This window comes from Schistocerca serialis, chromosome 4 (genome assembly GCF_023864345.2).
Source record: "Schistocerca serialis cubense isolate TAMUIC-IGC-003099 chromosome 4, iqSchSeri2.2, whole genome shotgun sequence".
Lineage (NCBI taxonomy): Eukaryota > Metazoa > Arthropoda > Insecta > Orthoptera > Acrididae > Schistocerca > Schistocerca serialis.
Window position 1 is genome coordinate 778,526,895 of NC_064641.1, and position 22,542 is coordinate 778,549,436.

At 35.0% G+C, this 22,542-nt stretch overlaps 1 protein-coding gene across 1 annotated transcript in view; it reads right to left on the bottom strand.

Annotated features, from left to right (window-relative positions):
* Nucleotides 1-263: 263 nt before the first annotated feature.
* LOC126473345 (A-kinase anchor protein 1, mitochondrial) overlaps nucleotides 264-22,542 on the bottom strand; it is a 272,499-nt gene continuing 250,220 nt past the window's right edge. The window contains 7 exon segments of the mRNA XM_050100341.1: nucleotides 264-3,002; nucleotides 13,753-13,892; nucleotides 14,831-15,046; nucleotides 18,012-18,095; nucleotides 18,098-18,188; nucleotides 20,927-21,066; nucleotides 21,792-22,044. Coding sequence (XP_049956298.1) covers nucleotides 2,916-3,002; nucleotides 13,753-13,892; nucleotides 14,831-15,046; nucleotides 18,012-18,095; nucleotides 18,098-18,188; nucleotides 20,927-21,066; nucleotides 21,792-22,044 — 1,011 coding nt within the window. The 3' untranslated portion in view covers nucleotides 264-2,915.

The following is a 22,542-nucleotide window of genomic DNA, read 5'->3' on the forward strand; positions in this document are numbered from 1 at the left end:
TGTAATAATCTGAAGTAAAATGTAAATGGTATATGACACACAAATGACCAGGAGATAGTAAAGTAAAACTACTACATTTGTAGTATTTTTTTCAAAGGTCAAAACAAAATGTAAGGCAGCAGTGATGAGATGAGTTGAGTTGAGTTGAGTTGAGTTGAGGAGGGGGGGAGGGCAGGGGGGGGGGAGAGGGGGGAGGGCAGGTAGGGAGGGAGGGAGGGAGAGAGCAGTGGCAATGGGGAATGTATTAATAAATCACTCACCAGTTAGTTAAAACAATAAATTATATTTTATTTGTAAATGGAAATGTTTTTCTGTGCACTCATATCTGTTGCCTTGCTACAATATTGAGAACTTAACATAAAAATGAGAGTAACATAATTTTATAACATGGAACACTGGTCTTCAATTAAATGATTCATGATTAAAGGAAAATCAAAAATTTTTTCTTTACTTGCATTCCTGCAGTACACTGTATTTAAAAAAGCAAATTTTTCCATTTTCTTAGACATTCAGAAATGACCAAATTGAACACAGGAAAAAGAACACTGAAAAATCATGGAAATTTGTAGACTAATACTGAAATTAATTTAATTACTATATAAAATAGGAAAAAGAAATAAAGAAGAAAACCTGCACTTGCAATCACAACACAGAAAGCAAGAACAAACAATTTGTTATTCAGAACTTCAGTGATAAATACAGTACCACAAATATGAAGTTACATGATGATATAACGGACTTTAAATTTTAGAAATTATTTTTATAAAACAACTTAGAGAGAGAGAGAGAGAGAGAGAGAGAGAGAGAGAGAGAGAGAGAGAGAATTCGCTGTCCTAAAAAATAAACAATTTATGCTATTACATTTCAGTAATGTAACAGGAGTGGTAAACAATAATAGTGTAGAAAATTAAAGGACTCCATACTTTTTGAAATAACCCACAGATACAGCCAATACTGAGGTCAATGTAGAAATATACATAAATGTTCCAACACAATAAATCACACGTCTCTACTATATAGGAACAATTCTTGCACCTGCTTTTGCTTACAAAGCAAATTTAAAGAAAATGTAGGGAAACTGACTCAGCATTAAACCAATGGATCTGTTTCACAACCTTCCTTCATATGGACGCATGAGAATTTATTGAGGACATTAATGAATGCTGACCATTAAAAATAATTCTGCGGAATTTAAACTATGCAAGCAGACAAATGTTATTTTCTCCCTTGTTCATTCTATGTCAATATTCACTGGTTTATAATAGACCTAAAATAAGGATACATCGAAAGAAAATTATCGCCATCATAATTTCTACAGTTTTTAAGAGTTTGAAATAATGTGAAGACTGAAAAATTAAATTTTGGCATGATGAGCTACTACAGTATTTAAAATATGAAAGAGCGAAAAACACATGGACCAAATGTGAGACTCCTTTTTTTATTTCTGTGGGGATTTACCCAGAAAGGTGGGAAGCCAAAGCATGTAAACATAAAAACTGGAACTCTGCTTGATTTGAAATGATGATTAATCTCTTTCCATTTTGTTAATGATAAATCGATGCTCTTTCATGAGTCAGATTAGATCTGACGTACAATCATTTCTACTGTGCAAACTCATTACATGGCTGCTAATTAATGCAAGGCAACTTTGGACACTTATCAGGAAGTGTGATACATTGAGCAAATAACTGGAAATATTTAACATGTTCATATTTTAAATGCTGACATCCACATGAAGTCGCTCTCCCTACATTCTCATTATGGTTCTGAATAAATCTTTAACTGTATTTTGATAATAATTATGTGGCTGCATATCCAGGTACCTGAATAAGTAACATGTACCAACTTCTTTAACATATACTGCAATTCATAGCACAAAACAAAACTCCACATTGGCAACAGATTTCACAAATTTACAAACACTAACAAAATGACACTAATTCAACTGTAGGAAACTCCAAGTTTACAGAACTACATCTCACTCAAGATTTTTCTTTTGTTTTTTACCAAAAATAATATTTATGATCGCTTTAACAACTTCATTAGAGCTGCTCTCTGTACAGAAATATGCAATCCCAGCAATAGTAATCCATTTAAAACATTCAAAGCAATAAAATATCTGATTACATTTTTCAATGGAATCTGATCACTCCTGCATAAAATTCAGTCTGTTGTAAAGTTACCACAACACAGTAAATTTCTTCCCTTATTATTTACAATTTTCTTTACAAGAAGCTTCTGTATTACAAAGCAATCAGGCAAGTTTATCAGATTAAAAATAACACACCACACATCAGAAATGTATACAAACGACGATTACAGTCATTTGGGAGACGTTCCCACCATTCAAAACGAATATTGGATTATTTTAATTTGTTGTAACATAACTTTTATCCTTTGACTCACTTCTCTGTTTAAATGTGATTGCTACTTCAAACTAGTGTACACCAAACAACATATACAACAATATCTACAAATATTAAAGCAAATTGTATATACGTAACAGGAAATGAATATCACATGATTCTTTATACATTAATAATGGCTTTTAACAGATTACAGTTTATTTCTAATCCAATGATATCTAAAATTACATCCACCTCAAACACTATTTTCAAAGATTTAATTTTTATTCACAGCAAAACATTAAGGTATAGCTTCATGAAATTAACTTATAGATAGAAACATTAACATTCAAATTGAAAATAATAATTTACACTCTCAATCAGAAGTACAAAATAAAACAAGAATTCCTACTGCATGCAATTACAAAAGCAATCATGGTTCAATTGTTTGCAGTACGTGCAAAGCACCTTCTGATATTAACGAATTAAACTCTCCCTCCATACTCTTGTCTTTGCAGACAGGAAGACTTGTTAAAATGCCACAGGAACTTTCCAAGACTGGTACTCTTCTTACACACATGACACATCATTAACGTCCTCAGGTTTCCACCACTCAGCAAGGCCCCTTAAAACAAGCTCTTGGTTGACAAGCACCACCTGTAAGGAAAGGAAGAGCATTATAAACTTCTGCTTCAGAAAATAAGGAAACGTGAAAAAATTCTATATATAAAGTGACACCAGCAACACTTAAACTCAGTAATTGAAGGCACTATTATAAAGGAGATTATTTGTACTGAGTGTGCACATGCAGACAGCCTTATTAAAGTAATAGCTACATCCACAATACGGAAGCTAAAGACGCTAAAAAACCAATAAGCCAATTTGTTGCAATACAACAAAATCTAAATAGGCATTAAAATAAACATGGTGGCAATCCATGATTAGTTTGTTCAACTGTAATATTAGCAACTGTGCAGTCAAAACCATCATTTGTTGTTTTACGCAGCAGTCGCAGTGTATTTTGAACTGTATCTTGAACAAAGATGTACACAGTGAATGATACATTTTGTAAAAACTGAGGACGCCTGACAAAGTATCTGGGAAATGAATTCATGTGGGATATTGAGAAAAGTCATTCTCATCTTACAAGAAAATTGATCTGTACAGAACTGAGAACTGTTTTCAAAATTTGTCATAAGGAATGTGTTACAAGATACAGAATAGCATGCAACTTCTGTATGACAGAATAAGTGAACGTACTTGCAGAGGAAGTTACAGGACAACAAAAATTACTGGTCAATATCTGGAACACACTGTGAAAACATCATTGGTTGTGCGTGATCTACAACTGATAAGTGGGTCGAACCTCATGTTGGTTTTGAACAACAGATGAAAAAAGTTGCGCATACAGTACACAAAAATTTAATTTGTGGTTTTTTGTGGAACCTGATAAAAAGTACAATAATATGTAAATAAAAATCTGAGGGGGTTAGTTTGTTTACGCAAAGTCTAACTGTGAAATCAGACAACAGATTTTCATGATAAAGGTTGTAGATATGTTGTTGGAAGCAAACAAAAACTTGGAACAGGCATGTGAGGAAGGACGGAAAACAATATAACTTACAATACTTTTTAAGTCTTGTTGTCATATGATGAAAGGTGTCATCAAAAGCAACTACTTTTGAAGAAAGAACAAATATCAGTATTTGGGACAGAGAAGTCAAATGTTTAAGGAAATAGTGAGACAATGCTCAGATCACATTAAGAAACAGAAAATAGTAGTTTCTAGAAAACAATTCAAAAATTTTTAGCAATGGTAAATGCTTTAAATGTGGTCATTTGGGACATATTAAACCCACAGAAGTCAAATGTTTAAGGAAATAGTGAGACAATGCTCAGATCACATTAAGAAACAGTAAATAGTAGTTTCTAGAAAACAATTCAAAAATTTTTAGCAATGGTAAATGCTTTAAATGTGGTCATTTGGGACATATTAAACACAACTACTATGCTTCGCCAGAAACTAAATGAAGTAAGCAAAAGCTACACCATTTCTCATACTGTAATTATTATGGGAATGTTAAAGACATATAGTGACTCTGATCTCTGTACACTGCAGCAATAGGCCATCTGACTTATCACAATCATTGGTTTCCAATTAAATAATTTTCTTTGCCATTCAAAACTCTTATTGTCAATACAAACATAATAAATTATATGGACTGTTTGTAATGAAAATGTTATTTAAACATGTGATGTGAGAATTTCTTTTTCCGTCACATGTGCTTTTAATTACAAAAATGCAGGTCAGGTCCTCAGGTTCTACCTGTAAATTTCTGAAAAGTACTGAGATCAATGCATATGGACATGGACATGGACTGTTCTTTAGGGTGCTAATTAAAATTAAGATGCCTGAGCTTGAGGTAAATTTAGCTTCAGAATCAAATTCCTAGTTTTGGTTCAAATGGCTCTGAACACTATGGGACTTCACATCTATGGTCATCAGTCCCCTAGAACTTAGAACTACTTAAACCTAAGGACATCACACAACACCCAGTTCCTAGTTTTGATGCAAAAATTTGGGACACAGGCAAGTTTTACAAAAAAATGCTTGTGCCCTTTACAATGAAATCTTTTGAACTGATGCTGAGAGGAAGCAACAAGGAAGTTTTACTTCAGAAAGCCAACTACATAAGGGTGTCATTATGCAAATGGATGCACGTATGCACACAGAACATCTTCCACTATGTGGAACAAAGTATTTTGTGTGCTTTACATAGCTATATTTTGAGGTTTAGACTTGTGTATTTCTTGTACACAAATTTAATTACCACATACAGAATTTTTAATATGTTAAAACACCTTAGGAATGAAGGTGACAAGTTCCCACATAGGCTGTTATGTTCATCAAGATTTTCTTAGTAAGACAATTAGTTTCAGCTTTTGTAGCTATCAGAGTGTCCACTTAGAGCAACATACCATCAACATGGAAAAGGCAGAGAGCAACACAATGTGTTGCCGTTCACCGTGGTTTACAAACTATAAGAGAAACACTATTGTTCATGTTGTTTAGAAACAATCGGTGCACTTTCGCTAATAACTAACTATGCAAAGATATATTAGATCGCTCTCCATAAACCAGCAACTGCAAGGAAAAGACAAAGTGAGGAAGTTCAAGGTGGGAAATGCAAATATTGTTAGCACCCCACGAAGTTTATTATAGTCCAGGAAGTTCGAGACCCTTGGTTATACAAACATTCATATCATGAAGCTGTTAGTTGTCTGTTACATTTGCGAGTCAACACTAGATTGATCTATCACTTACTGTTACATACACATTTCAATTCCTGGAGCAATCTACATTGAGAAAATCAGTCTGTAGTGTAGTATCAATCTGCAGTGGAGGAGCATTTTAATGGACTAGTAGATGCCACGGATGCAAAATCTGTATCAAACACATGCTGCCACAAAAGTTTGACTGGTAACAGTTACATTGGCAATATTTTACTATTGGTTTGTTGCTGATAACATTTTGGCATTGTGTGCGTCTCATCTACTTAATGATGCCCACAAACGAAACAAACCAGAAGGCAAAATATTTGATCAGGTGAACATCCGCAACTGAGGATTGTATTAATGGAACAAAAATCTGCTTCAGTTGTAAGTCCTCGGGCATGGGTGTGTGTGATGTTCTTAGGTTAGTTAGGTTTAAATAGTTCTAAGTTCTAGGGGACTGATAACCTGAGATGTTAAGTCCCACAGTGCTCAGAGCCATTTGAACCATTCAGTTGTAAGTACAGAAATATGTATGACAGCTGTTGAGGCGGCCACCCCAATTGCCGTAACAGCACTTGGTGGCACATGATGGTGGAGCTTTAAGCTTCTGAAACTTGTCATGCAATAATAATAACAATAATAAATTATTTACAAAGGAAGTGGAGTTTCATGCACTTAATACAAACCACAAGAGACCTGAAGATGCATTCATACCAACAGTTCTTAATTATGTAGTGCGGTGTGTTAATTAATCATCTGTACATTTTCTCTGAAGAGCACATTATGTCTTCATATTATAAGGTGGTGTGTGTTAACGGTTTGGTACAACAATTTTAATATGTTTTAATAGCACAAAACTGTCTTTCTGCCAAAAACCCATTTTCATAGGGTGGAGCAGATATATCAAGCTGAAATTTGTGTCACATACTATGATCTATAGTCCATCAGCAGTGTAAAAACATTAAGATTCTAAGTCAATGCAATCAAAGGATAATGGCCACTAATGTCACATATCTTGATACTTGCTAACTCACTCACCAAACCTATAGGGTACTTTGCACTGACCTAGAATACTGAAATTTGGCAAGAATGTTTAAAGTAAAGGAAAAAATTCAAATAATTGTTTATTTGTAACTATATCACACAAAAAATATTTCTTTTGTCATTTGTTATCGGACTTCAAAATTAAAACATTCTTGAAAGTCTTGGAATCCCCAGGACCAATATCTTGCCAATATCAATGTCAACAACAGGCAAAGTTGCCAAGGTTCTCAATTCCCAGGATGGATGAACGGTCCATATACATAATTAAGTTTGTATGGAACGTTCAGTCCCCGCACCTGGGCAATTTTTTTAGGATTAAATGAACCTTCTCAGTCTTTTAATCTGGACTAGGAAGAAAACAACCAAACTCAACTGACAACCATTAGAATGTATTTTATTTCCCGTTTGTCTTTAGAACTGAAATTACTTGACATTCAGCTAACTGTCTTGTGCTTCCATTCCCTTTCCTTTATTCTATATACTGAGTGTTCCTCCTCCGAGCCGCAACATGTATTTCCTCTGTAGCTGCAATTTCAATTTTGCAATGTGTATCTGGAGTCAGCCCACTGCACATCCTGTCTTTCATGTTATGCCCAAAGCCGATGGAATGCATCAGTTATTTCCTGTCAAAAACAAAATGATTTTTAAAGCAGAATTTTATGTGCCCATTTCATTGAGAGGTCCCAAATTAGTCAATTTTTATCTATACGTATTGAAGGGACAGTACAAGAAGAAGAATATCCAATGGCAACTGAGCAATACTGCTGCCTGACGGTACCAGTCAGCGTGGTCCAGGGCAGTAACGTAGCTGCTGGAGTGCTGATTATTCTGCTAAGTTTTACTATCCCTGTTAATACATATCAATAAAATGAATATCACACTAGCTTAATTTGGGACCTCTCTATCCAATAGGCATGTAAAATTCTGCTTTAAAAATAATTTTGTTTGTACTGGGAAACAAACCAAAAGTTTCATTAACACTGGGTTTGCATGAAAGACATTAGGTATAGTATTTGTTTGGGCTGACTCCAGCTACACAGTGCAACATTAAATTGGAAATATCCATCAGAACACCAGAGAAAATGTGCCTGATCACTCTTAGGACAGATTGCTACTCACCACATACAGGAGGCATTGACGAGCAGAAATTTTACTGTTGGACATTCTTAATATCCACACAGACAGTTTTATACAACTCACACATACATGACTACTATTGTCTCCAGATGCTGAGGCATGATTGCGAGTTGTGTGTATGAAAATGTGTGTCCTCAGTGCCCAGAGACAAAGTCATGGTCTCCTACTCTTAAGGAGGACTTTATCTGACAGCTTAATAATATCCCCAAAGTCAACCTTCAAAACACATCTCCCATTCAATGCCTCCTCTGTGTTATGAGCGGCAATCTATCCTATTTCATACTGGTGCTGTTGTCCCAGATATTCCACTGTTTTTATACTGTGTGAAAAATTCTGATTTGTTAGAACACAAGTGCAGGCAGCAGATTGATCATAATTTTCAGTTACTGAACCAAATATTGGAAGTAGCAATTTGGTGTGTGTTTAACACATTTCAGAAATCACAGCAACAAATATGCAAACACAAATGTATTTCACAAGAGGTAAAAGATATTTACAGGACAGCGTTACCACAAATGAGTTATCAATAGTGTAAAAACAAATGTTCAAAAGAAACACTGTCTTCACATAATAATAAGACTGTTGCAAGTCATAAGTATTCATTAATGACTGACAGGTACTCCATGAGATTTAAGTACATATTTGTTGTACATATTTGTTGCTTTCTAACACATTTTGTATATGGAGATTTTCTTTCCTGTACATAATTCTTGCCCAGCTTGGTCTGAATTTTCAGTTTACGTAGTTCAGTTCATTACTCTCAGTGGAGGGAACCAACAGAGACCTGAGAAGGCGTCATTAAATTGCTCATTTGTGTGGCCATGTTGTCCGTATTTGCTTTATAATTCTTGAGGGTATTTTTGTTTGTAGTTTCAATGATAGAAGAAAAATACCCTCAAGAGACTTGAGCTATTGAATATTTTGTTGCTCACTCATTTTCATGTGTAACAAGCTGAGTTAGTTAGCTTCCATATTCATTACCCTCAAATGTGTCAGGTAAGTTTCACTACTCTTCTGAATTTCATTCTTGTTGCAGACACAGTGTGACAGCAAGGTGGATTATTACCAACTATTTAGTTTTCCTACCCCCATCAATTAACCATATTTCTTTATAATTTTATCTTATTTTCAATACATTTATCTGTTTACAAGTAAAAAAAAATAGACAAACATCTCAAGTTCTTATTTGGACTTTATTTTCAGATTTTTATTTTGTTCACTCTGATTCCTTTGGTGTAATCTATTTTCATTAAGGCACTTACAGTTAAAAGTTGTCACTAACTGATTTCTATACTACAGTTTGCTGTATATAAAAAACCTATGAGCTAATCCGTATATTTTTGAAAAGTGACCCATACCACCAGCAAGTCTGGCAGTCCCGTGATTCCAAACTTCACCTGCATACTTCTGTTACCTCCCCCCCCCCCCTCCCCCCACACAAGATGACACACAGCATTGACTGATTAACTCCATAATTAATAATTTCATTTAATTTAATATAATTTGCAATATGGCACTCCCACATGTAATCACGGGGATTCAAATTGCTTAAGGATAATAGTGGCCACAAAAAAATTCTAAATTTCTGAACAGCTACATTTTCTATAAGCGAAAATCTCATAGTTCTTTTAGTTCATCCAAAACGGTAAAATCAAGCATAGTCAATTTTCAAAACAACTGATAAAATAAGAGTTTGTTTATACACCCGTTTATAGTCATCACCTAAAATTGGCAGTTCACAGTTTTAATGCCGACAAGAAAGATCTGTCTCGGATGTGCTCTCCGGAATTACTTGAGCCACAATTATACAAGCTCTGAACATGAAATTGTGCACATCGACAACCATACAACTCAAGAAAATTAGTATGGAAAGAACTTTCAAGTAATTTCTATTATACAAATTAGTTAACAGTTTGCTTGAACTGTGATGAATCAACAAGGACTGTGGAATGATACTGTCATCGGAATCAGCGACTGCTGGACACGATGAATTTCATTATGATCCGATTTAACTGAACTACCATAGTGTAATCTTTAATGAATTGCTACGGGACAGTAATAAGAGCAGTGAAATTTTTGTATAAATACGAACATTGTTTTGTGCCACAATTGAACATTTACCACTGTGAAGGTTAGGTAGTAGAGGGGTTATCTTGATGTATGCACTAATTATTCCTTTTATATATGGTTAACTGGTCATCGACTCATGGTTGCTAATGGCAAGTAAAAGAGTTAATCAGTGAAACTAAAATTGTTGAGTTGTGTACATTATTGAGTGGAAAGCTTCTGGTATCCGCTAAGATTTTTGAAGCTTAATTTCATCTATGAACTAAAGATCATTACCGAGAGGCCTATGAAACAAACAGTATCAGGTCAGTATTGCTAGTATGTACTTGGCCATGGAACATAAAGGGCACAATACAGATTACTGTATGTATTTTAAATGATAAAGTACTGTTCAGTGTAAGCATTATTTGTATCCTGCAAGTAGCAGGAATGATGTCACAGTATTTGTATTGTGGCTCTACATCTACATGTCTACTCTGCAGTTCACACTTAAGTGCCTGGCAGGGGGTTCAGCAAACTACTTTCGAACTCTATAATGTTCCTATCTCAAAAAGTGAGAAGGAAAAACCAACACACAAAACTTTCCACATTAACTCTAATTCCTTTCATTTTATTGTGATGATCATTACTCCCTATGTAGGTTAGCATCCACAGGGTACATTGAAATTGCCTACTGTCTGTAAATTATGAATGAGGTACCTATTTGAAATAATACTCAAATTTTCTTGAAATTGTTCAGCAAATGTATCATTTGAGCCTGGGGGTTAGTAAAAGAAACCAATTATTAATTTATTCCAGTTGTTAAGCATAACCTTACCCACACTAACTCACAGGAACTATCCGCTGTATTTACCTGGGTATAAGATGACCCTGAATACAAGACGATATTTTTAAGAGGTTCCTTGAGAAAAATTTATTTTCAACGTTTTCTGACTGCTCAGAATCACAAACTTTTTTATTGACATCAAGTATCTGCCAGAAAGTTAACATTATACCTATTCTAAACTTACGTCATTTATTGATTGTCTACATTTTGATAATACTAGGAGAAATAAAATAAACAAGATAGTTCACACCACCACCACCACCACTACCACAATAGCACCAGCTGTGAAATTTATATCTTCACTCTAAAAAATATTTGGCCATTTCTTCCAAATATGTTGCTATTTCTGAGGTTGTCATTATGCTAAGGCATGAGAAAACAGCTGTTCCCCCCCCGAAACATATCGGATTTCACTTCTAACCTGATGTAAGAATGTTACAAGTCTCTCGCTTCCAAACATATTAACCTGCTCGCAGTTCTCTCACTGGCTGTGTAGAACCAGCTGACGCACACCCTTTCATTCCATCATACTTCACAGCGAGCACTGATTATACTGTAGCAAGGAACATGTAAGTACATCACTGGCCCCTATATAGACTTGTACCAACTCCCGCAGAAACGAATACTTCTGTTGAGTGTTTGTCCAATTTTAAAGTCCGTTAGATTCCGACTGCAAATGGATTCAGGCAAACTGCAGTTGAAACATGGTAGATGTTCATAAAAGGCCACAGTACATAGTAGAGATTATTATGCTTGGCAACATGACACAATCTGCTGCCCACTCCCTACTACCCTCCACTGAACAATCATCGTAGCTCTCAGCGAAGCTGGTATGACTATGCCTCTTCCAACCCTTCTGTAAAGCTGAGATTAAGTTTATCTTCTAGCGTGTTGGTCATATGTAACAACACTAACTAATGCATAAATAAAAGTTCACAATTAAGATCAAGTCCTATTCTCGAACTTTTGGCCATTCTGCGACCTAGTGACATCTGTTGGTACTATCTCAACAGGTCTTCCTGCTATAATTTATTCTCGCAATAGTAATTACAATCAGTTTAATATGATTTATTTCCTTTGACAGACATTTCATTCTGGATTAATTTTCATTCATGTTAAATTGAACGTCAGCATGTTTTAAAGCTTGTTAACAGTAAGTTACTTTTTACTGGATATTCTAATATGTGAACAGTGACTGAATTTCACATTTGCAATCCATTTACTAAATCATTACAGTCTCTCATAACAAAATAAAATATTGGTCTCAACTAATGATTTTTGAAGGATGATATTTCCGTTTTTGAATGTTACCTTTACTTAAAAAGCAGCATTAATGTTCGTATATGGTCTCCATACATGTATGAGAATATTTACTGCAAACCTGTTCAAACACAACAAAAGTTTGTAAGATTATAGCATTTAATGCTATTTCCTCCTGAGTGACAAAATTGTCAAATTGTAAGCAGAGCAATAGACTTTTGCAGTGGCTAGTATCTCTCCCACTAGTGCCGCAGCACAAGTCAATGTCATGTGACTGTTCGAGCAATATTGATACTGTATCAAACGCTTCAGCATATCGGGAAATCTCAAGCCTGTTGGAACACAAGTATCATCTGCTGAGCCCCATCCTTCCAAATTCTTCAAAATAAATCTGCATGTGACCTCAATAGCCAATGATCTATCTCTAATTATAAGATAACCCCTGAAAATTTAAGAGTACCCCTATGTACTCTACTAAACAATGTAAAAATGTTGACCTCAAATAACAGTATAATCTGTGAATATAAGACAACCCTGTAATTTTCAAATGACAAATTTGGGAAAAAAACTTGTCTTATAATCAGATAAATACGGTACTTCAGTTTCGTGACAAGATAAACTACAACTAAAAGCACGAAACACAATACCACCACCTGTATTTAATCTATATTTTCTGCACACTGTTAGGTCCCTTGCGAAGATTTTGTCTAAACTTATCTGTCTTTAGCCAGTTTTCAATATTTACAATTTCAGCTTCAGTGCTTTTTATCAGCACTTTGAGTTCTGGTTCTTTCCCAACACAGTTGCGACAAATTACAACAACAATATCAATTGTAGCTGGGTCTAACCTTTCTTATGTTTGCCCTGCACCGTTTGAGACTGAAGCCCTTTGTGTAACCTAATGGCAATTATTAATTTATTTTGGTTGTCAAGTATAATCTATAGCAAAATTAACTCACAGGAACTATAGACTTCAAATTTCACTACAAGATAAACCTCAGAGCTCAAATGTATAGCAATCTTTTTGTTGTGCCTGTTCGCGATTCAATTTCTCCTATAAATGGTGAGTATCAATCTATCCTTTTCATAATAATGTTTCATGTATTAATATGGTGTGTTTGTTGTCCTTTTCTCTGCAACTGCAAAATATTTCCTCTCGAACTACACGATATATCTGTCAACAAACACCAGTGAGCCTACTGATCAAAGGTAACAATACTTTAGAATTGTTTTATATAATAGTGATCAGTAAGAAAAGTAACAAATAACGAATAGTTTGTAACTCTTATGCGATTTGACACTACCAACCACACTTGGTTCAAAATATATTTGTTGCTTTTACTGCCCTGCAATACAGAGGGGAATAGGTGAAGATATTGAATGAAATATGGTTTTGGCAAAGATTTTACATATCCATACATTCAATTTTGCTTCAAGAGAAAAATTAACTTTAAAAATATATAATTTCAGATAAGATGCATAACACCATTGCTGTCTACTTTTAGATGCTTTTGTGTTGTTGTTGTTGTTGTTGTTGTTGTTGTTGTTGTCTTCAATCCAGAGACTGGTTTAAGTAACTATAGAAAATAAAATAAATTTCTAAAAGTAATTGTATATTTCTTTGTGGTTTACTTAAGAATTCTTCCAAAAAAGTTAGTTTCAAACTGTATTTCAGGTTGTTTAAGTAACTAACTAACAGAGTAATGTATTATACCACAATTAAAGTTCCAACTTTTCTTCTTCGCTTACAACAGTCTGTTATCTAGTTTCGATTTTATGTTTAAAAGAGTGTTTTACCTGATTGCAATGGACAGCGTAGAGAAATACATTAGGTATGTTTTCTTCCGTGTAGTCACACACTTGTGCCTGAAGGACTTGGCCATGTGTTAGTTCCTCCATTACTGCAGCGGCATCAGCACTCCATGATGCTTCCTCACCTGGAAGATTATTTTATTATTGCTCCTGAAGCTATTAAACTTAAGTTTAAAATAATTATACAATTTCTTATAGCTCTGCAACAAATTAATTAACGAACTGATTATCTCTCCAATACAAAGAACAATAGTGAGAATACAGTACAGAAAATACTAACTTGTGTTGTTAAGCTACACATTTCATATACAAGATACAGAAATGTGTAGGGAAATAATACATAAATACACAATAGAAACTAGATGTCAATATCTATCTAAAAATATTACATTCCATAAAAAAACTGACACATTTGGCAATTTTTAAAAATTTTTGACTTTTAAAGAAACTATCATTCAAGTAGAAAAAAGAAACATACAACCAACTGAAGTCAATTTACGATACATAAAAATCACATGTCAAATGAAATAAACAGAAGAGTAAAATCAGTGTTATGCTGTATGATCCTCACCAAGTCTGTTCTGTCTCAAACACATTTTAAAACAAGAAATCACTCACAAGGTACCTGCACATTTTTTATTTGCAAAACTGTGTTCCCACAGTTCTTGCAAGGTTGCAAAAGCATTAGCAGTTAAGCACTAACTGGCATACTTTATTAGAATAAATTTCTCTTTTCATAACTGAATGTTTCAGTATTAAACCTGAAGATATGTCTTCCTACCTACATCAATTCATTTTTATTCCATTTACCACTTCACATATTTTCCTGTTTGTGGAATGTGGATAAAAAATACTAAAATCAGACAACGCTCTAAAAAAAAAAAATAAAAAAAAAAAAAACAGCTATAACAACACGTTGGTTACAAGTGCAAATTTCCCTTCTCTGCACTATTATGGCTTACTAGATCCAACGAGTAAGGTCATGCCCCCAAGGCCAGTTTTTGTGTATTTGTTCCTAGAAATTGAACATTTACTAGAACTAATGAGTACTAGGAAGCCTTACCTCCTGCGGGAATCACGTTAGCCAAGAAACATTCTGATGCTTGGAATGGTAGAGTCATGAAATCTGAGCGAATCTGTCTCAATGCTGTATGTTCCAATGACAGATAACCTCCGTAATCAACAAATTTTACTTCACACACATTAGTTTCAGGTTCTACAGAGACGATTTGTGCTCGATACCATCCGCCCATAGTGGGGGCTGCACATATCACACCAGCTGAAACATGAAGGAAGCATGATGCAGTTTTTACAGCTCTATGATACTTTCTGTTACATGATAAAACTAGATTACCATACAGTAAGATCATATACAAAATCCGATGGTCACCAAAGAAAATAATTTATACCAAATGAATAAAGTAAATATACAAGAGTTCCACAACCATCACCATCAGCACCTCTCCGTCAGCAACTGCAGTTCACTTCTTGGTGCAGGGCTATCAGCGAATTTTTTTCTGGCAACTTTTTTAATGACGTACAATATCATGGTTTTCAAAAGGAAATTGGCATTTGAGCCATCTTTTCTTCCACTTATATTTCTCTTCACTGTGTTCTTTGTTAACTCGACTGTATTTCAGTATGACTGATACAGGAGGCGGCTGTACAAGATGGAAGCCTATCCACAGAATGCCTCGGTTCATCAAGGAGTCTTTGTCACAACTCATCCACATATAACTTCTGATGAGGGCACAATACTCTAAATGGCTGGTGCAATTACTGTGCTGGCCATATGGCTCATTTAGCACACGTAATTTCAAAATACATCATTGTTATTCGAGAAAAATGTTTAATTTGGTCAGGCTATAATCAATCACTACAAACAACATTTCTGAGAGGCTTTTCATTACCGGCTTACACCAATTGTGAGTGATACCCCCGAAATAAAGCCTCAGATTTTCATGGTGCTTTAGCTGTGAACCAGTTCTCAGCCAGTTTGTTTGTTTGTCCGGGGGGGGGGGGGGGCAGAGAGAGGGGGGGAGAGAGAGAGAGAGAGAGAGAGAGAGAGAGAGAGAGAGAGAGAGAGAGAGAGAGAGAGAGAGGGGCTCAGATCCAGCTGCAGTCCAAGAATCTTTTTAAATTCATTGCTGACATCATGTGACTTTTTAACCAAATGTTAAGGTAATATATAATAAAGTGACATAAGAAATATAAAAAGCTCATGGCAAATGTAAGCAATCTATTTCCACCACCACGTCTCTTCACTAAAAAGAATGTTGACAAAATAGATTTCCCTTAATCCCACACTTTTAAGTTATTTTTCAGAATATTTTTCTGCCTTAAAGACAAAACATGACTTCTGTTTTAGTCTGAGATTGTTTTAGTATGAAGTTATTGCTGTGGCACATTTTGTGTGTTTATTAAAATGATTACCATTCTTCTGTATGAAAGCTAGAAATCTTTCAGGATCTGTTGTGATGCAGCAGAAACAATGACGAGTTCATATGAACTATACACACTTTTTAATATTTCAGGTCAATCCTGAGACCTTGAAAACAATACAACAGGAGAATTTACCATCATCTCATATATGTTGGTACAACCATACATACAATGAATTTTTTAAGGAGCGACACCTGGTTCAGTACACTAACAAACAACAAAGTAGGGAGGCTAGCTTGTTCTTTGCAGTGTTGCCAAAAGAAAACAATATTATTTTAGAATAACAGCAATGTTATCTTCAGTAAAGTTTGAAAAACATTTAATCAGCAGTACTTCAGAATGCAGTACTATAGCAATAATGTTCTTTTGTAAAGCTAGAATACAATCTATTTCTGAAAATTTTCATTAACACCATTTGCTTACCATGAAGATTTGTAAAATTGGAATTCTCATTTAAGTACTGAATTTTAATATTACGAAAGGCTTTATGTTGAGCATTTTGAATCTGGAGGTTAGATTTGAAACAACTAGCCAAATGGTTGTTTCAAATCGTAACACGACAGCTATCCATTTTAGTTTTCATTTCCCACTAAATGCTGATTGCCTATTTAAAGATGTAGATTTTGGCTACATAAGCTGGAAGTTTCTTGATGCTCTCTTGAAATTCGTTCATGTACTTTTGCTAACAACAGTTTTCTTTATAGGCTAGGATATGGAACTGTATGTGCCCTATCATTTTTCAGTCCCAATTAAGCATGTGTATGGATCGGCACAGACTTCTCACAGTGCCTTAAATGATACATGGTCTCATTCAAGTACTAGGAAACAAATTATACTTGATTATTTTATGCTTGAACAAAACAATAAGTGGTAGCACATTTTAAAGGTATGTGACAAGAAACCTAAATGTAAGCACAGCAACAATTAGCACTAAAATTCCACTCTGAAGCCTGGAAACTTAGTATCCTCAATCAATCAAGGCATGAGTATTTAAAAAATTAATCAGTTAATTAATTAAACATGCACATTACTGCTTTACACAGTATTAGATGTACAAGAGTATAACAGCTGAGAGTGACAACAGCACTAGTATTTCTTTTTTTATCTTACTACTAGCAGCACACACTTCAGTTGTAGAGGGTTGTTTCTTTTCTCCAATGTGTAGACCATGACTGGTTTCAAGCTATTACAAGCACATCATCAGGTGTTGTACTGATTATAGATCAAATAGCCTGGAACCGGTCATGGTCTAAGCACTGAAAAATAAAAAAAATAAATAAAAAAGCCTTACAATTGCAGCAGCGTTTTCAATTTTTACTGTAATGCTGAGCTGTGGCTGTTCCTCCAGCAAGACTGACTGTCTTTTTACTTTATTCAAGTGTTTCACCATAACACGAATGGCAACAATCTACATCTGTCATTATACAAACAAAGTGATTAATTATTAATTAGAAAGTAATCAAAATCAGCTACTAAATGGAGAAGAGCTATCTATCCCCCCCCCCCCCCCCCCCCCCCACCAAAAGTGCCATCTAACAATTGTGATGCAGAAATAGAAGAAGAAGCAGCATACTGTTACATAAATATTTTTACGTATATGGTTCCCTTTTTAACCAAAATATAATATCCAACAAATAACAGAAGATCGAGATGGAGCCACAAGATGAGACTGAATCAGAGGACAACATTAGGAAATGCATCACACAGCACTCTTTTAAAAGCTGCTTGTAGATGAAGTATCTCTCTCTCTGAAGAGACAAACTGCAGCTATAAATGAAACAGATGATGATGAATATACTTACGGTCAACAGGTGACGGCAAAAGAGGTACATTTGGTTCACTATAACACACATTCATACAGGCATTTAGCCTGTTCAGAGCAGGGATGTAGGATGAGTTGGCTGTTGCAGGAAGAAATGGCCTGGTGTCACTAAGCTTGAAAGAATCACATCATTGCTCACACCTTCCACCAGCATTAACTGCAAAATAAAAAATAAAAATGTCTATATTTCATACTGAACACCCTTTTATAAGATAATGTCATAACATTTTTCTGTGCCTTTTCTCAACAGTTTGACAAGTTTCTCTTATTATTTTACAATGTGTTTACATTTAACAGGGAAAAGCGATAACAGGTACTATCTGAGGCTTCTATTACACAATATACCTGTTTCATATTGATATTAATTAGTTAAAGAGTAAATGACCTATGTATTTTTCTGAAAATGATACATCACAACTCATAAGTAATTAAGAAAGTCATAATTCACCACCAAGAACTGATAATGTGTCTTTATTAAAACTGGTTTCAGTTATGAGATATCCTGTATACCAATGGAAAGAACACTTGAGATGCATTTCATATTTAACTGTCAATATAATACTATCTGTTGTACACACTCTTGAAAACTGACATAACAAGAAGTGACGAAGTAACTTAAGACATTTTCAACAGCTTACATGGTGATACAAAATCTATGGCATCAAATAGCATGAAATTCATCATGAGTCACTGAAAATAAAAATAAGTTACATAAAGTGATGGGACTGACCGTGTTCATACATATAACAAATGTGTGAACACTGTCAACCCATTACTTTATGTCTCATAATTATATTTTCAGTGACTTATGATGAATTTTATTTTATGCTACTTGATGCCACAGATTTTATATCACCACGTAATCTGTTTTAAATGTCTTGACAGCTAATAAGTGAGATTTCATGAGCATGTACACCAGGTCATGGTGTACATACAATTAAATATGAAATGCATTTCAAGCATTCTCTCCCTTTGTATACAGGATGTATGATGAAGGCCTGAGGACTGAAACTTGCTGGAATAAACAGGTTAAATCTCAGCTCTTGGCAGTGAATAAGACATTTTTTATGTGAACTATCTTATACTTCATTCCCAAGGCAAAACAAAACTGTAATTTAGTAATTTCTAATGCTTGAATAATATAAAACGGTTCTCAGCAAACAGAAGATTTCATATGCCTTGATTCTACACAAACTACATGCATAAAAAAGACAATTTTCTAATGGAAATGTGGCTGACAATGAATTTTTTTTTCTCAAAAGTAATGGGTTTTTTCTTGTGACTGACACAAATTTAGAATTTCTGTGAGGTATGCAGCAAAATGTAGATGTTTAATCATCATAAATGATAACAACACTATTGTTTAGTGAAGTATGCAATATAAACTGCTATGAAAATATGAATAGTCTTATAGTCTATAAAACAGCTACCTATATATTTCAGTGATAATGTAATGTTGAGACCTATGCGTTTTATTTTAAATGTTGTTTTTCATGCAAACTTCAGTCATGAGTGATAAACTGACTGGTGCCTGCTGTGACGAATTTCATAGCTTTCAGAGGTTATATTAATTCTCTTGTACTGAAAAAAGCATCAGTGGACAATCTCAGACTTTGTCAAGAAGTTTAAATCTTTGGCATAAGGGTTGGGGATCAGGACAAGTCGTGGGCCTGAAGTCGAGTGTGCTCGAGCTGTAAAGAAGAACCCCTGCTTCCTATACAAATCAGACAATCATGAAAAAGACAAGCACTGGTCTAAAACAAAATCTGGTCAAATACGATGCCACAAGGAGAGAATTACATACTATTTGATTACAAGATGGACCGAAAACTAATTTGCCTCCACTTTGCCTAACACTTGGAAAAAAAAAGTATTAATGCCAATATTGCAACACCTGTTTTTATTCATAATTATGTTGGAATGTTCCTTTGGACATGCACTGTAGCAATGTTCATCGGACATGCATGCACGTCTGAGCCAACAGGCACTGTGGCGACCACAGCTGTTGTAAAATATATCCTTTGTGCCAGGAGTGCTAGACTTTTAAGTTATGCAGGAGAACTTCTGTGAGGTTTGGAAGGCAGGAGACAAGGTACTGGTAGAAGTAAAGCTGTGAGGATGGGTTGTTAGTTGTGCTTTGGCAACTCAATCAGGAGAGTACTTGCCCGGCAAAGGCAAAGGTCTCAGAGTCTCGGTCAGCCACACAGTTTTAATTTGCCAGGAAGTTTCATTTCAATGCACGCTCCACTGCAGAGTGAAAATTTCATTCTGCAAAAAACATTAGTATGAGAATTAGTAAGAAACATACTGAATAACGTCAATGGACTGGATGCCTCAATGAGGTTGAAACTGCACATTCTGAACTCTCATGTCAGACATTTTGTAGAAATCTACATGCTGTTAGTGCGAAACAGGGAGAAGGGATCTGTTAACACATTAAAGCACATGGAATGCGGGTAACAGGACCGATGCGATGTCAGCATGATAACTGACTATTGCTGGATGCTGCACAGGGTGTGTACGTGGTCAGTGCACCGAACAGAGACTTGAGGGCAAAAAGACAATATATTATGATTTATACGTTTTTATTACATGTGAAGAACATAATACTTCATTATAATGTTAGGAGTGCCTGATTTTATCACTTTTTTAATAAAGTTTTCTGAATGTGTGTGTTTTGCATGAATTTTCTGAGCCTTCTTCATTACTTTGTGAGAAAACTATGCAATACAGGGAACCCCGTACCATTTCTGAAATTAGTATATCAAAAAACATTGGATTCACTTAAAATAGTTAAGAAAAAATTTCAAGACATAAATTTTGAGACCTGTGTTACAGGAAATAACATTCAAGATTCAAGCACCATAGATAGACAATATGCTTGCTAATACTTGCCTGCAAACATTCTGGTAAAATTGGACATACTGTAACAGGCGGCACAAAGCACACTTGCTCAAGAGTTATACTGGGATAGTGTTTCAATGGAAACTTCTTGCGTATCATCTCAAGAGCGCTCTCAATATCGAGCTGTGTACCTAAGGATAGATTTTTAGCAAATGATACACAAGTCAACAAAAACACAGTATGTACATTAACTTTTATATCATGACTAACTTCCAAATTTTATCCCAAATGCAAAAAAAAAGAGATTGTGGTTGTATGAACCAAACATCATCAACAAGTAAAGACTGAATACAGTTAACCACATTTGTCAAAAAAATGTACGTCATTATATCATCATACTGTTCAGCATACAAAAAAGTGGTAAAAAATCTGACTGGAGAGCAGAAAACAATAAAATTGCATGATAAAAATACATTTAATTTTTGTAACTATGCAGAGAGAGCAAAAGTGAGGTGAGAGACAGAGACAGAGACAGAGAGAGAGAGAGAGAGAGAGAGACAGGGGGGGGGGGGGGGGGGGGGGGGTGAGATTGTGAAATTTAACTTCATCTGTTCAAGTAGCACACAATGCAACTTTTGGCTGAATTGGAAATCTCTCTCTCTCTCTCTCTCTCTCTCTCTCTGAGAAAGGATGACAACATTTTAACAACTTAATGTCCACATATATTTCTGTATGCAGTAACAAATATTTCATCAATTTGAATTACATAAGTTACAAATTTTTCACTACCCCTAATGAAGTAAGAATGAAAATGATTGTAGTTGCTAAACAAAATATTCAGCCTGACATCTAAATATGGGCAAATCACTCTTTGACAGACAAAACTAGATACATAAAAAGCTATCTGAAGATATACCTTCCACAGCACAAATTTTCAGTTTTTGTGTGTCTGGATGCCTCTTGATGAGTATGCTTGCATTTGTTTTCGCTTTAATTTGGTGTACAAATGCCCCGTGCCTGCCAATAAGACGACCCACAAGGTGCTGGGGTAGGACAAACTCATACACAGACAAGGCAGTAGCATCTCCAGATACAGAACTGCCACTTGCTGGAGTGCGTGATGGTGGTGTTGCTAAATCACTGCATCCCTTGCCACTGTCACTTGACCCCTGTAAACATTTTCAATGTGTTAGTGCAATATAGTCTAAACACGTAACTTTTCGGCACTTGGTGCACGAACAGTAAAATTATCTCTATTTGCAACTGCACCAGTTAAATTTAACCCAATAAATAGGAAAGAAAGCTGCTAGTTGAAAACAGATGTTTACTTAGTTACTTTAAATAGGTGCTATTTTGCTCCTATTGGTAGCTTTATATTTCATCAATTAGGTTTTGTCTTACAAAGAAAATAGTTATCTTCCCCTATAAATACAGAAGGCTGTTAAGCAGTTGTGCAGTTCTACAGCTAACATTTTCACTTCTATGTAACTAACATAAATTTTTAATCCTTGAACCTCTACAACCAGATAATTTGTGGGAGGACAGAGGAGGGATGGACTAATGAGACATCTTTTTCTATTTATTTGTTTGTTTGTTTCAATAAGTAGTGGTTAATAATTTATTGCTTTATATTAGAAGTGCCAATACAGATATTCGTCAACATACGC